At 64.8% G+C, this 12,165-nt stretch overlaps 7 protein-coding genes across 9 annotated transcripts in view; 4 read left to right on the forward strand and 3 right to left on the reverse strand.

Annotated features, from left to right (window-relative positions):
- The window catches only part of AMSG_08609 (uncharacterized protein), a 1,403-nt gene extending 573 nt beyond the window's left edge, over positions 1 to 830 (forward strand). The window contains exon 2 of the mRNA XM_013899589.1: positions 221 to 830. Within this exon, the coding sequence (XP_013755043.1) occupies positions 221 to 817 (597 nt within the window). The 3' untranslated portion in view covers positions 818 to 830. The remainder of the gene's footprint in view (positions 1 to 220) is intronic.
- A 27-nt stretch (positions 831 to 857) lies between these two features.
- Positions 858 to 1,211, reverse strand: AMSG_08610 (uncharacterized protein; the record flags this gene model as incomplete). The annotated part of the gene is made up of 2 exons (XM_013899590.1): positions 858 to 1,100; positions 1,176 to 1,211. The coding sequence occupies 2 exons, from the start codon at positions 1,209 to 1,211 to the stop codon at positions 858 to 860; spliced, it is 279 nt and encodes a 92-aa protein (XP_013755044.1).
- Positions 1,212 to 2,359: 1,148 nt separating this feature from the next.
- Positions 2,360 to 3,203, forward strand: AMSG_08611 (KE2 family protein). The gene is made up of 3 exons (XM_013899591.1): positions 2,360 to 2,424; positions 2,629 to 2,708; positions 2,865 to 3,203. Exons 1-3 carry the CDS (start codon positions 2,380 to 2,382, stop codon positions 3,157 to 3,159), a joined length of 420 nt encoding a protein of 139 aa, XP_013755045.1. The 5' UTR covers positions 2,360 to 2,379; the 3' UTR covers positions 3,160 to 3,203.
- AMSG_08612 lies at positions 3,168 to 6,241 on the reverse strand (the record flags this gene model as incomplete). Of its 3 annotated transcripts, none has more annotated exons than XM_013899592.1 (3): positions 3,168 to 5,332; positions 5,693 to 6,054; positions 6,118 to 6,241. In XM_013899592.1, the coding sequence occupies 3 exons, from the start codon at positions 6,239 to 6,241 to the stop codon at positions 3,236 to 3,238; spliced, it is 2,583 nt and encodes an 860-aa protein (XP_013755046.1). In that variant the 3' UTR covers positions 3,168 to 3,235. The 3 variants fall into 3 exon arrangements, with proteins under 3 accessions (XP_013755046.1, XP_013755047.1, XP_013755048.1); XM_013899593.1 differs by having other exon boundaries at positions 3,168 to 5,422; positions 5,453 to 6,054; XM_013899594.1 differs by having other exon boundaries at positions 3,168 to 6,054.
- Positions 6,242 to 7,324: 1,083 nt separating this feature from the next.
- AMSG_08613 (uncharacterized protein) lies at positions 7,325 to 8,052 on the forward strand (the record flags this gene model as incomplete). The annotated part of the gene is made up of 2 exons (XM_013899595.1): positions 7,325 to 7,990; positions 8,026 to 8,052. 2 exons carry the CDS (start codon positions 7,325 to 7,327, stop codon positions 8,050 to 8,052), a joined length of 693 nt encoding a protein of 230 aa, XP_013755049.1.
- Positions 8,053 to 8,367: 315 nt separating this feature from the next.
- Positions 8,368 to 11,022, reverse strand: AMSG_08614 (uncharacterized protein; the record flags this gene model as incomplete). The annotated part of the gene is made up of 2 exons (XM_013899596.1): positions 8,368 to 9,145; positions 9,746 to 11,022. 2 exons carry the CDS (start codon positions 11,020 to 11,022, stop codon positions 8,368 to 8,370), a joined length of 2,055 nt encoding a protein of 684 aa, XP_013755050.1.
- An 877-nt stretch (positions 11,023 to 11,899) lies between these two features.
- AMSG_08615 (uncharacterized protein) overlaps positions 11,900 to 12,165 on the forward strand; it is a gene marked incomplete at its 3' end in the record, with an annotated part of 1,983 nt that continues 1,717 nt past the window's right edge. The window contains exon 1 of the mRNA XM_013899597.1: positions 11,900 to 11,980. Within this exon, the coding sequence (XP_013755051.1) occupies positions 11,907 to 11,980 (74 nt within the window). The 5' untranslated portion in view covers positions 11,900 to 11,906. The remainder of the gene's footprint in view (positions 11,981 to 12,165) is intronic.

The raw sequence follows: 12,165 nt of genomic DNA on the forward strand, positions 1-12,165 counted from the left end.
GGGGGGGTACACTCATGGTTGTTGGAGGGCGGACTGGTGCTATGGTGCCATGGTGCTGTGGTGGGTGGCTGCGGGTGTGGTGGCTGTGGGGCGTGGTGGTGGGCTCGCTTGGCCGGCTGGTCGGGAACTGGTGGCCGTGGCTGTGTTTGATGTGGGTGGCCGGGGGTGGCGGGGGATGGGCATGGTTTTGTATGGTATGGTTGCTGCTGTGTGGGAACAGGCGTTCTTCTCGTTCCTTCTCTCTTCGCAGGTTGGGCGGCAGTTCAAGTACGCGGAGGAGTTCCCGCTGATGTCGCGCGAGGAGCTGACGACGCTGGCCGAGATGCAGGACATTTCGGTCTTCTGGGACGCGTACTGGAAGCACAAGAAGCCTGTGCTCTCCGAGGCCGCCAAGATGTTCTGCGACTCGCCCAAACTCGGCAACGCTGCCCGCCGGGTACTGGCTTGGATTGACGCCGGCCGACTGCCGGAAAAGTACCCGTTCTGGGGCGTGCCGCGCGGCCGCAAGCGCCCGCGCAGCGACATCAACTACTCGGCGGTGGCCGGCGACTTTGAGCTCCAGATTGGCCTCTCGCCGAGTGACTACTCGCTCGTCACCACCGTTGATCCGTACCAGGACCGTTACAACGTGGTCTTTTACGCTCATGCCGACGCGCCTTACGAGCTCCCCGAGCCGGTCGACTCGCCTGACGTCCGTGCCCGCCGCTGGTGCACCCGCGCCGAGGCCGAGGACCTTCTTGCCGGCGACCACGACGTCCAGCAGGAGCGCCTCGACATGGTTCTCCAGGGCTTTGACAACATGGCCGCCATCCTCTAGCCACCGGCTAGCTCCACCGTAAATTGCGCACCTCGCAGCCCTACTTGATGGCCTGGCCGACAGGCAGCCTCCGCAGCAAGGCTCGACCGGCCACGCTCGTCTCCTGCAGCATCTTCTTCAGCACTGCTCTCCTCCACAGCTCGCGATTGAGGGCCTCGGCACGGTAGGTGAGGCCGACGCGGACCCGCCGCGCCACATCGACGGCAGGATAGATGGCGCCGTTGTTGACAACATGCGTGTGTGCCATGGTCGGCCACCCCGCACTCGTACCCTCGTCCGCATCCTCATTCCCATCACCAGCGGCAGCCCCAGCCACCGACCCCGTTCCGCTTGTCGACGGATCAGCCCGACGACGCACCGCCGCCGTCCGCGCACGCGCCAACAGCCCAGCCATGGTAAAGGCCGATTCCGGCTGAAGCACCCGCAGACCGTTCGCCGCCGCATTCACCAGAACCTCTGGCACCAGATCATCGGGAGGGGCTAACGGCGCACCGCCACTACCGCCACCACCACCGCCTCCGCCACCGCCGCATCCGCCGCCACCGCCGCATCCGTCGTGTGCCGGCGGAGCGTCAAACTCGCGACAGCCCACGGAAGCGCCTCCGTCTCTGGCCTCTCTCCTCCTGCCATCACCCCATGCTCTCCGTGCAGCAACTGACCGCGACATACCCACACACGCTCGCTCTCGCTCTTTCCCTCTCTCTCGCTCTCTCTCTCCCACCAGTCCTTGCCCCAAGCCCGTGACTGCCTCGTCCTTGTGGAGTCGGCTGTGGTCGCCTGCGATCGACGGGAAGACGCGGTCGGTCACTGGGTCGGTCACTGGGTCGGGCACTGGGTCGGTCACTGGGTCGGGCACTGGGTCGGGCACTGGGTCGATCACTCTGTCGATCACTCTGTCGATCACTCTGTCGATCACTCTGTCGATCACTCTGTCGGTCACTGGGTCGATCACTCTGTCGGTCACTCTGTCGATCACTGGGTCGGTCACTCGGTCGGTCACTGGGTCGATCGCTCTGTCGATCACTGGGTCGGTCACTCTGTCGATCACTGGGTCGGTCACTCTGTCGATCACTGGGTCGATCACTCGGTCGATCACTCTGTCGATCACTGGGTCGATCACTCTGTCGATCACTCTGTCGATCACTCTGTCGATCACTCGGTCGGTCACTCGGTCGGTCACTCGGTCGGTCACTCTGTCGATCACTCTGTCGGACACTCGGTCGGTCACTCGGTCGATCACTCTGTCGATCACTGGGTCGATCACTCGGTCGATCACTCTGTCGATCACTCTGTCGATCACTCTGTCGGACACTCGGTCGGTCACTCGGTCGATCACTCTGTCGATCACTGGGTCGATCACTGGGTCGGGCACTCGGTCGGTCACTGGGTCGGTCACTGGGTCGGGCACTGGGTCGATCACTCTGTCGATCACTCGGTCGGTCACTCGGTCGGTGACTCGGTCGGTCGCCCGCCCACCGCCGTCGTTCCCCACTTCCCCCTTTCCCTTCCCTTGCCCTCCTCCAATCCCCCCCCTGCCCACCTCACTCCCTGCACCCATCACCATGGCGACCATTCCTGACTTTGACAACGAGAAGCAGATTATTGAGGTATGTATACGGGTGCTGGTTTGGGTGGGGGTGGGGGGGGGGGGGGGCTGGGAGGTGGGGGGGGTGGGGGGGATGGGGGCGGCAAGGGCGGGAGTGCGACATGGGTGGTGGGGGTGGGGATGGAGAAGGAGAGAGAGGAATGGGTGGGGAAGTGAATGGAAGGGGTACTCATGGATGTGTTCCGGGAGGGCAATGGCTGTGTAGTACTACCAGTCGCTGCAGCAGGAGTACCAGAGCATACAGCAGAAGATTGTGGAGATCGAGTCGGACCTCCGCGAGCACGAGTAGGTGATGATGATGCTGGTGGCGATGATGACGCTGGTGGGAGTGGGGGTGGTCATAGAGAAGGAGGGGAATGATGATCGGCATGGACGGGGGGGAGGGGGAGGGGGGGGAAGTGGCGTGGTAACTCATTGGATGGGTGTGGTTTCGGGCGCTAGGCTGGTGGTCACCGCCCTGGCCGACATGGACGACTCGCGGCGGTGCTACCGGCTCGTGGGTGGAGTCATGGTCGAGCGGACCGTCGGACAGGTGGTGCCGGCGGTGGAGAAGAACAAGGCTGGCATTGAAGATCTGATCGAGAAGATGGGCCAGCAGCTGGACATCAAGGGCACCATGATCAAGGCCGTCCAGGAGAAGTACAACATCCGGTTCCGCGACTCGCGCGCTGCCCAGCAGGCCGACGTCGGTGCCGCGTCGTCGCAGTCGGACACCCGTTCCGGCGTCCTCGCCTAAGCGAGTGCTCTCTGTATCCGCCTTTAAACTCTCCACATCTGCTAGCTGCAAGCTCCGACAATGCACGGACTAAATCTCACAGGTTCGCGCCCTGCTGCGCCCGCAACGCCTCGAGCTCGACACGCTGCAACTCGATCTGCTCGACGAGCCCGGGAAGCTGCTCCTTGTACATCTGCTTGTACAAGTCACGGTCGGCGCGAATGTCCTCGATGGTCTCTTCCTTCTCGCCGATGATCTCCAGCGCGGCGTTGAGCCGCCGCTCGATCTCGGCCGTGCGCCCGGCGAAAGCCTCGAGCTGGTGGACTCGCTCGGCGAGGGCCTCGGCCGAGGCATTTGACTCGACAAGGCGGTCCTCCAGAAACTGCCGGGTCTGGCTCAGCGACGACATGTGCCGCTTGAGCGCCTCGATCTCGTCACCTTGCAGCTTGGCCCTGGCGAGCATGGTTTCCAGTGCCGATGCCGAGAGCATCGCCCCGTCCGTCTCCGAAATGGTGACCGAGCCGCCGCCGGTGCCTGCATCAGTGCGGGCGGCCGGAAGCGCGGGTGTGGCGGACTGGCTCACCGCCGCCACCGCACCTACCACCGTCGGCGGCGGGCGCTGGCGCTGCAGCTCCGAGTATGCGTTGCGCAGTGTGTCGAGGTCGGCCGAGAGACTGGAGACCCGCTCGCGTAGCTGGAGTGTCTCCATCGATGCTTCGCGAGTAGCCGCTGCCACCGCTGCCGCCTGCTGTGCCCGCGCCTCGGCCGCTGCTGCCGACGCAGCCGCAGCTGCGGCCCGTGCAGCGCGGATCTCATCGCGAGCCTCGGCTGAGGCTGCCTCGGCCGCTGCCGCTCGCTCCTCGGCCGCTGCAACCTCAGTCCGGAGCGCGTCGGCGGTAGCGGTCGCTGCTGCCGACTCGGTGGTGGCGGCTTCGACCCGAGCGCGGGCCTCGGCCTCTGCCGAGGCTGCAGCCGCCGCTGCAGCGGCAGCCTCGGCGAGCTTGGCCGACAGCGACGCCTCCATCGACTCGAGGAGAGCATCCTTCTCAGCGGCTGCGTTCTGCAGCGCCTCGATGCGGCGGACGAGCGGGCGGGTGGCCGCTGGGATAGAAAAGGCGGCCTCTTCGTTCCGCGATGCCTCCTCCTCCAACCGCAGCTGCAGGTCCTGGATTATGCGCTGGTGCTTGTCTTCTGCCCGCGACGCGTTCTCCTGTGCGCGACGGAGCGAGTCGCGAAGGTCCTCGATGGCATGCTCGAGCGAGCGGACCTGGCTGGCGTGGGTCTTGTCGGCGGCTGCCACGGCGTCGGCAACAGCCTGCTCACGCGAGGTGGCCCCGTCGGCTCGCGCAGCCTCGAGTTCGGCCTTGAGCTGGGTCACCGTCTTGTGCTGGACCGAGAGCTCGGCCCAGGCCTTGTCGAGTGCCTGCTGCAGGTTGGCGGCCTTGGCGTTGGCCATGTTGAGGTCGCGCTCTTTGGTCGAAAGCTCAACCGACTGGGTCTCCGCAACCATAGAGACTTGGCCCATCGACTCGGAGTAGTTGCGCTCGGCCTCTTCCAACTCGGCCACCCGCGCCTCAAGCTCAGCTACCCGCGACTGCGCGGCGTCGAGAGCACTCGTCGCCTTGGATGCCTCGGTTTTGAGCTCCTTCTCCTTTCCGCGCAGCGTCTTGACAAGACCCTCGAGGCGGGCAATGTTCTTGGACCACGACTCGCCCTCAAGCTTGAGATCGGCTATGGATGCCTCCAGCTCGGCATTGCGCTCCTGGAGCTTGGACAGCGGTGTGGTAGAAGCAGCAGCGGTCTTCAGTGCGTCGCGCTCGGCCTGCGTCGCCTGCAGCTCCTTCTCCACCACGAACAGCCGCTTGGCAAACTCGTCGGCCAGGTCTTCGTTGAGCATCTCGGCCTCAAGCTTCTCGTTCTCCAGTGCACCCATGCGGGCGGCGAGCGTTGCAAGCTGCTCTTCGCGGGCCGCCAGCAGAGCGCCGAGCTCCTCAACCTTGGCTGACGCCGCATTAACTGCCTCTGGAGGCACCATCGTCGTCGGATGCAGCTCTTGGTCCGTCTCGGCCACAGTCTCAGCCTCAGCCTCGGCCTCAACTTCGCGCGCTGGCTCCGGCTCGGCCTTGACCTCGGGCATAGACTCAATCTGGGGCATAGGTTCGGCCTCGACCGTGGGCTCTGGCTCGGCCTCGACCTCGGGTGTTGACTTTGGCTCGGCCTCGACCTCGACCGTGGGCTCTGGTTCGGCCTCAACCTCGGGCCCTGTCTCTGGCTCGGCCTCGACCTCGACCGTGGGCTCTGGCTCGGCCTCGACCTCGGGTGTTGACTCTGGTTCGGCCTCGACCTCGGGCCCTGACTCTGGTTCGGCCTCGACCTCGGGCCCTGTCTCTGGCTCGGCCTCGACCTCGGGCCCTGGCTCTGGCTCGGCCTCGACCTCGGGCCCTGTCTCTGGCTCGGCCTCGACCTCGGGCCCTGTCTCTGGCTCGGCCTCGACCTCGGGCCCTGACTCTGGCTCGGCCTCGACCTCGGGCCCTGTCTCTGGCTCGGCCTCGACCTCGGGCCCTGACTCGGCTTCGACCTCGGGCATAGGCTCAACCTCAACCATGGACTTCGGCTCGACCTCGACTTCGGGCTCAGGCACAGTCTTGGGCGTTGGCTCAAGCTCGGATTCGACCTCAGGCTCCGGTGTCGGTTCTTGCTTGATCTCAGCGCTAGCGTCAGCCTCAACATTACCATGAGCATCACCACCTGCAGCCCCAGCCTCAGAATCGGCCTCGGCAACTTTCTGCTTAGGCTCTGCAGGCGCCTCAAGCGTCCGCTGAGGGGTAAAGACTAATGGGGCCTTGCGTGCCGTGGCCGCGGGCGACGCGGGCGAAGCTGAGACCGTCGGCGAGCTGTTGACCGAGGTCGCAGCTGCTGTGGCCACCACCCTCGGAGAAGACACAGCAGTCACAGGCGATTGCTTCAGCTGAGGTACACTCCTTGTTGTTGTCGGCTGTGGGGAGAGGCCCATGGCGGCAAACAGGTCTACCGAGCCCGAGTTCGATCTCGGGCTCATCGAGCCCATCGAGCCCATCGAGCCCATCGAGCCCATCGAGCCCATCGATCCCGTCAAGGTGACCTCCTCATGTCGATCAGCGCCACCATGCCCATTCCCACCAGCTGCCCCTCCACCACACCACCACTCTCACCACCCACGCCATCGACCTCTTCTGCCACGTCGTCCTTGCCACCCTTGCTCACCGGCGACTCTACCCACACCATCACCACCACCACCCGCCACACTCTGTGAGCCATCATATCCCACACACACACACACACTCTCTCTCTCTCTCCGTGCCCTTCTCCAAGTCATGCTTGTGCGTACGTGGCAGAGTGGCGCCATCTTCGATGCCCAGGCTCTTGTCAATGCTGTGCGAGTGGGGGGGACGGGAGGGGAGGGGGGGGGGGGGGCGAGAGGGTGACATGGAGTGAGTGCATGGGCATAGGGGACAGGAGGGGAAGGGTACGGAAGGGGTGCAGGTAAGGGGGTATGTGGCTCACGTACGTCTGCTCAACCTTCTTCAGTGCTTTCTTGAACCATGCAGACATGGCGTCTCGCTCCTCGAAGACGACAGTGCTGCCGTATGTGTGCTTTGTCACCGATTGGGTGGTCGGCACGTCACCTGACAAGGGTGGGGCGGCGGTGGGGCGGCGGTGGGGATGGCTTCAGATCACCACGGTGGACGATCTGGGTCATCGGGATGGGGAATCGCCATGTCAAGGTGATGATGGTGGTGGTGATGGTGAATGGGTGACCAGCATCAGCATCGGCGGTGGCCGGGCCTGGCAACGAGCAGGCGAGGCGAAGGCACGATCTGGATCAGGGGGGGGGGGGGGGATGGGGGATATCAAGAGGACACGGACATGATGGCTGGCGATGACGCGTGAGTGTGGACAACGGAATGGCATGGCCATCGGTGTCAGCTCTGAAATCAGTCCGCGCCAACACCGGGTCATGCCAGCGGCCACCGCCACCACCTCGCTCACACTCACACACAACCAGCCATCATCATCACTTGCCCACACACACACACACACACATACAGACACACATACATCACCTCTTTACAGCATCCCTATCCACATGGCAATTGCACCATATCAGCCGATCTATGATCAGCCATCTCGTAGACTCCGCGCGCCGATGGAAGCCCGGCTCGGCACGGGCGTGACGTGTCTCGGGCCGGCTGCGGCTGGGCCCGGGGACGAGGCCGAGTGCACGCTGTGCTTCGGAGCAGTAGCCATCGGAGCAGAAGGCGAAGGCGTGGTGCTGTATCCGTGCGGGCATGTGCTGTGCGCAGGCTGCGTGATGGACGCCATGGTTCACTTTGTCAATGCCTCGTCGCACCGGCAGATCAAGTGCATGGGCGCCGCCGGCGGATGCACTGCCACGCTGGCAGCAGCGCATAGCCAGATCGAGGCACTTGCCGTCGCCCGCCCGGATCTCGACGCGTGGTCTTTGCTGGCCAAGTACACTCGCGCTCTGGTCGTCCGCGAACTTGCCGCAAGTGCACGGTTCGTCTGGTGCGCCGGGCCAGGCTGCGGCAGTGGCGCGGTCATCGATGCCGGGCCCGAGTGCGAGAGCAGCGCGCCCTTCTTTATGGATTGCGCCGAGTGCGGGGCACAGACGTGCACAGGGTGTGAGCAGCACGCTGACATGCATCGCCAGCCACTGTGGCGGGTGGCGCTGCAGTGGATTGGCCGCGGCGGTCCACGTGGCGCCTGCCCGATGTCTGCGGCGTCGGACGTCGAGTCCGAGGCCTGGATCCGGGCCAACGCCATCGCGTGCCCCTCATGCGGCGTAGCGCTGGTACGAGCAGGCGGCTGTCGCCATGCTCAGTGCAGCGTCTGCCGCGCCGAGGCCTGCTTTGAGTGCGGCGAGGCGTACCACCCGCTGCCGACCCGCCGATGCACCCCTCGCGACACGCTGCCGTTTGGCCCAGGCACCCTCGCCGCTGCCCAGCCTCTGCCATCCGCTATTAAGTGGCGCACCAGCGCCGGACCGCTCGCCGTCCTCGCCCTTCTGCTCCTTGCCTACGCCGCCATCTTTGTCGGCCTCGCCCGCACCCTCCACTCGCCGATCCTGGGCCTTGCCGCTGCCATGACTGGGCCGATGGCTCTCGCCGGCCGCCGCGCCTGGCGAAGCCTGCAGGCCTCGCGGCGTGCGCCGATCTTGGCGCTGTAGAGCTAGCTGCGCTTGAGGTGAAAGGACGGACGCTCAGGAGCGAGCCACGGCAGCGCCAGTGCATACCCGTGGACGGCAATGCCGAGCCAGCAGAAGACCGAGAGCGTCTCGGCCGAGCCGTCGAGCCACAACCAGGTTGCGCCAAAGAGAACGGCAAAGATGGCGAGGAGGATCCAGCCGACGCGACGCGGGCGGAAGAAGAGAGCCAGCGGTGCGCACCAGAGCAGCGCCCAAACAAACTGATTAGGCATGACGGCCATGGTGGCGATGCCAGCGGGCACGCCAAACTGCCACAGCAGATGCCCGTGCGGGCCGACGAACGAGCACGTGGCGACGCCGAACGAGTGCGAGGCGTCGATGACGTCGGCGTGGCTTAGCCGGACTAACGCCTGCGGCCAGATCGATGCCACTGCCGCCGCTGCCGCCACAATGCAGGCAAGAGTGAAGCAGGTTCTGTGGGCGAGGCGGGCGGCAGCGCCATTAGCCGCCTTTGCTCCGAACCAGTTGACAGCCATCGGCTGCGCAAACAGATCCAACGCCGCCAGATGGGTAAGCAAGCTGTTGGCAGTCGAGGAGCAGGTCGCCCGCCGCGGCGGCGGCCACGGCGTCGGATCAGTCAGCCAAAGCCCGGCCTCGATCAACTCCATCCCTGTCAGCAGCGTCAGCAGCGGGAGCACCGCCCAGTCGCGCCGCCCTCCACGCCACGCCAGCGCCACCATGCCCGCAATCTCCAGCGAGGCAAAGCCCAGCGAGACCTCAAACGACCAGCACATACCACCGCTCCGCAAATACCCGAGTCCGCTCGACTTTATCCGTCCTTCCTGTCCGTAGCTCGATGTCGGAGTGCTCGCGCTCCGCAGTCGAGTCGTGCCGTCGTACCCGCCATTCTCTGCCAGCTGACATACGCCAGGCAGCTGCATGCACATCGGCGATGGCGGTGAGGAAAATGAGAAGAGGGGTAGACATCAGCTCTTTTTTAAGATGGCCTCGGCCAAGGCATACTGCAAGGCCTGCAGCAGAACCATCGCAACGGATCAGTCGCCGTAGCAGTAGTGTTTCACTGCTCCTCGAGCCGTAGCGTCACGGCCGGTTTTCCTCGCGCTTACTTCCGCTGGCTTCAGAGCAATCGCATCATGTACAATACAAGACGATGTCTCTCAAGCTTGACCGCAAGCGGCGGTGCAGGCGATTGCTGTCGTGAGTTTGGATTCGGATTCTTTCCCATGACGCTCGCCACGGTCAGACATCCAGTAGCGCCCAAAAGTACGTGATCTCACATTCTCGTTCGCTCGCTCTCCTCCACGATCACGGGTCGCTCTGGTCGCACATTCGCCTTCTTTACTCAGCAGGCTTAAGGATCTGAGGACCGGTAGGGTCGACGTCGGCCTTGCCAAAACATTGAGCAGGGCCTCGTTGATGAGGTCGTACCAGAGATGCTGCAGCGGCGAGGCCTCGTCTGGGATGGGAGGGAGCGGGCGCGGGACAGGAGGGCCGAACCAGTCGCGCTTGTTAAAGGCAAAGTTGCCGACTTCCTGTCCGTAGGTGTAGTGAATAGCGACCGAGCGATGGGAGATGTCAGCGTCCATGGGCGGCTCGGGAGCGAGCTGCTTGTCGGCGATCGAGTTCCAGCCGAGGGAGGCGGCCGCGCAGGCAAAGCCCCACATGTCTGCGATCCACGACTTTTCGTTGTTGGCCCACGGCTGCGGGAAGCGGTTCCAGCGAGTCGACTCGATCCACGCCGGCAGGATCTGCCACAGGTCGTCAGCGTGGATGATGTACGGCACGCCGATGGGCGCGACGGCGGCCGGGCGCGGCGAGCAGTTATTGATCACGTACGAGTTGTTGGACCACGGGTAATCGGCCTCCATGTAAAAGTAGTGGTGGCCAACCGGAGCGTGGCGGGCGGCAATGGCGGTGATCGGCTTAATGAGGAGAAAGTCCGGCTCGACGATGACCACGTTGGTGAGGACGGCCGGATCGAGGCTGGCGATCGAGCCGGCGCGGAAGGCGCTAAGGAACTCCCGCAGGCCCTCGGCGCGGTTGTAGACCACAAAGTGGTCGCCGTTGGGCGCGGTGGCGTAGTCGTCAGTGATAAAGATGGGGCAGGTCATGAACGGCTCGTCGCACGAGAACGAAGGCTCAGCCCGGCCGGGCGAGGAGACGATGGTGACGAGCTTGCCCGGCTGCTTGACCTTGAGGTAGTGGTAGTGGAAGAGGCGCATCTGCCACACCTGGTAGGCATTGTCCGACAACATCAAAATCATCAGTGTCTCCGATCCGTCCACCTCGTTGGCCGGCAGGACCACGGCGCCGCGGACGCCGGCGTGCGACGGCAGCGCCGCCGCAGGGTTTTTGAGTCCCTCGCCGCCTGCCTGCGTCTCCAGCGGCTGAGGCGCCTCACCCAGGTGATGCTCCAGCGGCATGAGGTAGATGACAATGACCATGAAGAGGGCAAGGCCCACCAGGACGCCCCGTGACCGCACGTGGCCCGACGAGGTCAGCCAGGCAGGGAGCCAGCCGGACTCGCTCCGGCCGGCCCCAAACCGTCCGCCGGAGCCGTAGCCGCCACTGGCGCCGGCAAGCCGGATGGGCCCACGGCGCTTCTTCTCGGCCTCAGAGTCATCCGACCAGTTGCACCGTTCGTCCCACTCGGCCATGGTTCCCACCGCACACACGCGACGAGACGGGTGTGCCTGGTGGAGGCTGGGGGGACTGGCAGGGGCAGGGAGGTGCGGGGATCAGGAGGTGGGGTTGGCCACGATCGAAGAGCGGGGGGGGGCGGGGGACAAGCAAGGGGGGACGATCATGGGGGAGGTGGTGGTGGGGACGATCATGGCGACGATCATGAGGACAACTCAAGGGGACGATAATGGGAGGGGGAGGATGAAGGGGGATATCAAAGGGGAGGTGGGGGACAGCAAGGGGGACGATCACGGGGGAGGGATCAAGGGGGGGGGGGACCAAGGGGATGGGATCGAGGGGGGAGGACCAATCAATACAGACGACCAAGTCGAGTGGTCGATCATGGCGTTGATCGCCGCCTACACGGCCAGTTGCTGCAGCCGGCAGCTGACATCGTTACACAGAGCGAGCAGCAGCCTTGGCACGATCGGCTCGAGCTCGAGCCATCGCGTATGGCCTGCCAGCGGTGTGTGTGCCTCACCGACACGGAGGAGCTTAAGAGGGCTTTCATTCCATTAGTGGGGGCAGGGCCAGGACCTGGCGGCGATGGCCATCGGGATCGGGGCGGAGGTGGTGGACAAGAGGGGAGGGGGAGACAACCGCCTGGTTGGACCAAGCCATGGTGGGATGGAGGTGGGGATGGATACTGGGCAGATGCTGGCCTCTGTGGGAGGAGCAGGTGGACAACATATGCCTGGGCCGTCGGGCATGGATACTGCACCTTGTGCATGGCTGCTCCGCTGCGGTTGCTGCTCTCCATCGGTGGCGCCAGAGACCCGCCGGCGAGGAGGACGGACACGGATACGGATCCCACCAGCTGCGGCCAGCGGAGAGTAGCAGCCGCCCACACTCGTCCATCATGGTCACCTGCGCCAACTGTGGGACGTCAGACACGCCGCTGTGGCGCAAAGGACCCACCGACAAAAAGCTGTGGTATGTGTCCTCCCCATCCCCCATCCCCATTCCCTCCCCGCACCCGCACCCCCCCCCCCCATCCCCATCCCCCCCTCCCCCCCCCCCAAATCGCCCCCCCTCGCCAACTCCCTCTCCCTCGCTCTGTCTGCTTTTGCCGGTGGCTCAGTTTTTGGCTACAAACTCTCCGCACCCGCCACACCCGG

This window comes from Thecamonas trahens, assembly GCF_000142905.1.
Source record: "Thecamonas trahens ATCC 50062 unplaced genomic scaffold supercont1.43, whole genome shotgun sequence".
Classification (NCBI taxonomy): Eukaryota; order Apusomonadida; family Apusomonadidae; genus Thecamonas; species Thecamonas trahens.

Coding starts and splice junctions, on each gene's coding strand:
- AMSG_08611 (XM_013899591.1), top strand. CDS start 2,380: ATGGCGACCATTCCTGACTTTGACAACGAGAAGCAGATTATTGAG. Junction 2,425..2,628: donor ACGAGAAGCAGATTATTGAG/GTATGTATACGG, acceptor ATGGCTGTGTAG/TACTACCAGTCGCTGCAGCA. Junction 2,709..2,864: donor TCGGACCTCCGCGAGCACGA/GTAGGTGATGAT, acceptor TTCGGGCGCTAG/GCTGGTGGTCACCGCCCTGG.